Consider the following 2,608-nt stretch of genomic DNA (forward strand, 5'->3'; position numbering starts at 1 on the left):
GGGAGCTACTGTAATAATCTGAACAATAAAGATTTAACTTTAAAAAAATAAAAAATAAAAGTATTTCAACCTAAAATGGAACCTAAGAAACAGGATATCTATTAAAGAATCTCATGCATGCATCCTCAGTAAAATGAAACTTAAGGACTGAAAGACTGATTTCTGGTAAATGCCTTATTGACAGAAAACCAAAACTTACCACTCAGCTGATAAAAATCAACCAAGAATTTCTACCCATTCTGCAGCCAATGATCTTACTGCTTGGATTCTAGCTGAACTCCCTACCCCCTCTTTGTACTTCCTGCCTATAAATAATGCCTGCCCCAAAACCTCAGTGGGCTAGCCTTTAGCTTGCTACAATCTGCCTACCCAAAATAGCAGTTTCTCTGCTATTCCCAAATAAACACAATTTTGGTAATTTTAAAATAAAATAAAATAAAATAAAATAAAATAAAAAGAGATCTCAAAGCTTGTGTGCACCTAAGGAGAAAAAGCTATATGGACCAAAAATCCCTCCACCTCAACACTGTGATGGAGTTGGAGCTGTCATCCCAGAAGAACTGCATTGCATGTCTTATGCCTCAAACATTGACACTGTTAAAACAGGGCAAAATACCCTTGGGACTGGACCCACAGTGACATTATGTCCCAAAGAATTGTTTTCAATTTTAACAAGAAAGCAGACATGACTTTGGGACTGATGACTACCGGGCTGAAAATTAAAACATTGCTTATAATTAGCATCACTATATTAGCTCATCTTCACCAATAAAAATGCCTTCCTTCTATTGATGTAAATATTCCCCTTCCCTTTCTCATAAATATCCCTGGAGTTTGTCTCCTCATCGGAACACTATTTACACTTCTGCCTGAATAAGTGCTTTCCTGAATCCTTTGACCTCAAATAAGTGCTTGTTGCCTCTCACTTTGTAAAGCTTTTATTTTTAGGTAAACAGTATCCTAGAAGTAATAGAATGAAGGCATGGAAGATGCTCAGAAAAGATTTATGAGGAAAATGAAGCTCTAAATTTTGATGCTGGATACTTTTCATTCAGGACTACAATCTTAATATTAATATCTTGTTAGCATTGTATGCAGAGGACTTCTTGGGTTGCTCCTCCCTCACTTGATTCTAAAGAGTCCAGAATATTGATCACTGCACAAAGGAATAAGATGCTTTGTGTGTCTCAGTGAGTGGCCAAGGAACCAACCCCACAGGAAATTCACTAATGAGAAAACTTGGAAAAATCTTGAACACCCATGCAAATCATGGTCTACATCCAGGCCACCTGGTCTGTCCTCCTAAGTCACATGGTGGATTAGTGATGCACCATTTTCTGTCCCTAGAGCAGAGACAAGTCACTGCTGTGCTTGAATATTACTTCCCCTTATTTCTCTCTCTTCTTCCTCTTCCTCTACCTCTTCCCCCTTCTATTGTCATTTCACACTTTCTTCATCTGTTTTTTTTCCTATGTAGAGACCTTGAAAATCTTGTGTTGAAGGTAGAGAGCCTTCTTTCCTCCCTGGTGTACCTTGAACTGTTTGCAAGGCTGAGAAATAATTTCTTGTGTCTGAGCCATAGATCGGTTTCAGAACCACCTTTCAGAGCACTTTGCCCAAACTAGTCAGAATGTACATTCTCTAAAAAACAACACTTTGGGTGTCAAAACCCCTTATCCATTTCTACTAACACTGGAGAGCTGAAGGAATTGGTTCTTGACACTATTCAAAGTTTGTGATCAAATGAAAATATGACCTCCTAATAAGGAAATATTTAGCTTTCTCTTCTCTTTAGAAATAATTGTCTAAATCCAACACTTTATAGTCAGAATTAGTTAATTTTAAAACAAACTCATTACTTTACTAGCCTATTTCTACTATATAATCACTATTTAGATGCATATATTTATAGTACCCATCAATAAATAGCCTCATCTTCAAAAATATAAATATTATAATGTTGCAGAAGACCAAAGAAATACCAAGTACACTTCCTAGAGAAAGGGAGGGACCCCGTTTATTAACACTACTGGACTCCAGGAATAATTTCCAAATCAGAGTGAAGTAACATGCAGAGGGCTTCACTTTTTATAACCTTCTGGGGTCTTTGTCTTGCATATATAGTTCCACCCCCTTTCGTGGGCTCACAGGAAGGCCCCCAGGTGTTGGGGGTCCCCAGGCCATATCCAATGATCTGTCCTGGGTCGAGTGATAATCACTCCCCCCTCCCCCCAGGGCAGTGCATTGTTCACAGTTTTATGAGCCTGAAACGCTTGCAAGACCAGTTTCCTCCTCAATAATTTCTTATTACCCTGCACATTTCAAATAGTCAAGTAAAATACAATGAATGGGATTCCAGGATAAACTGGGTCCATTGTACAGAATAAACTCAGAATTGATGCCTCAGGAAACAGTAGCTCTTAACTCAGGTTCCCGCAGACCAAGCCTTGAGCTTTCACCTCCTTACCAATTTTCCTTTTCAATGCTGAGGTGGAAGCTGTTAACATAAAAACCATTGAAACCTGTAAAGAATTTTTGTGAGTTTATTTGAGCCAAACTGTCAACATATGCCAGGAAGCAGAACCTCAACAAATTGAGATAATGCTCC

At 38.3% G+C, this 2,608-nt stretch overlaps 1 protein-coding gene across 1 annotated transcript in view; it reads right to left on the reverse strand.

Moving 5' to 3' along the window:
- LOC102253161 (nuclear body protein SP140-like protein) overlaps window positions 1-2,608 on the reverse strand; it is an 84,719-nt gene that overhangs the window by 66,334 nt on the left and 15,777 nt on the right. The window contains exon 6 of the mRNA XM_014530177.1: window positions 2,468-2,501. Within this exon, the coding sequence (XP_014385663.1) occupies window positions 2,468-2,501 (34 nt within the window). The remainder of the gene's footprint in view (window positions 1-2,467; window positions 2,502-2,608) is intronic.

The sequence above is a fragment of the Myotis brandtii genome, unplaced genomic scaffold (assembly GCF_000412655.1).
Source record: "Myotis brandtii unplaced genomic scaffold, ASM41265v1 scaffold727, whole genome shotgun sequence".
Taxonomy (NCBI): Eukaryota; Metazoa; Chordata; class Mammalia; order Chiroptera; family Vespertilionidae; genus Myotis; species Myotis brandtii.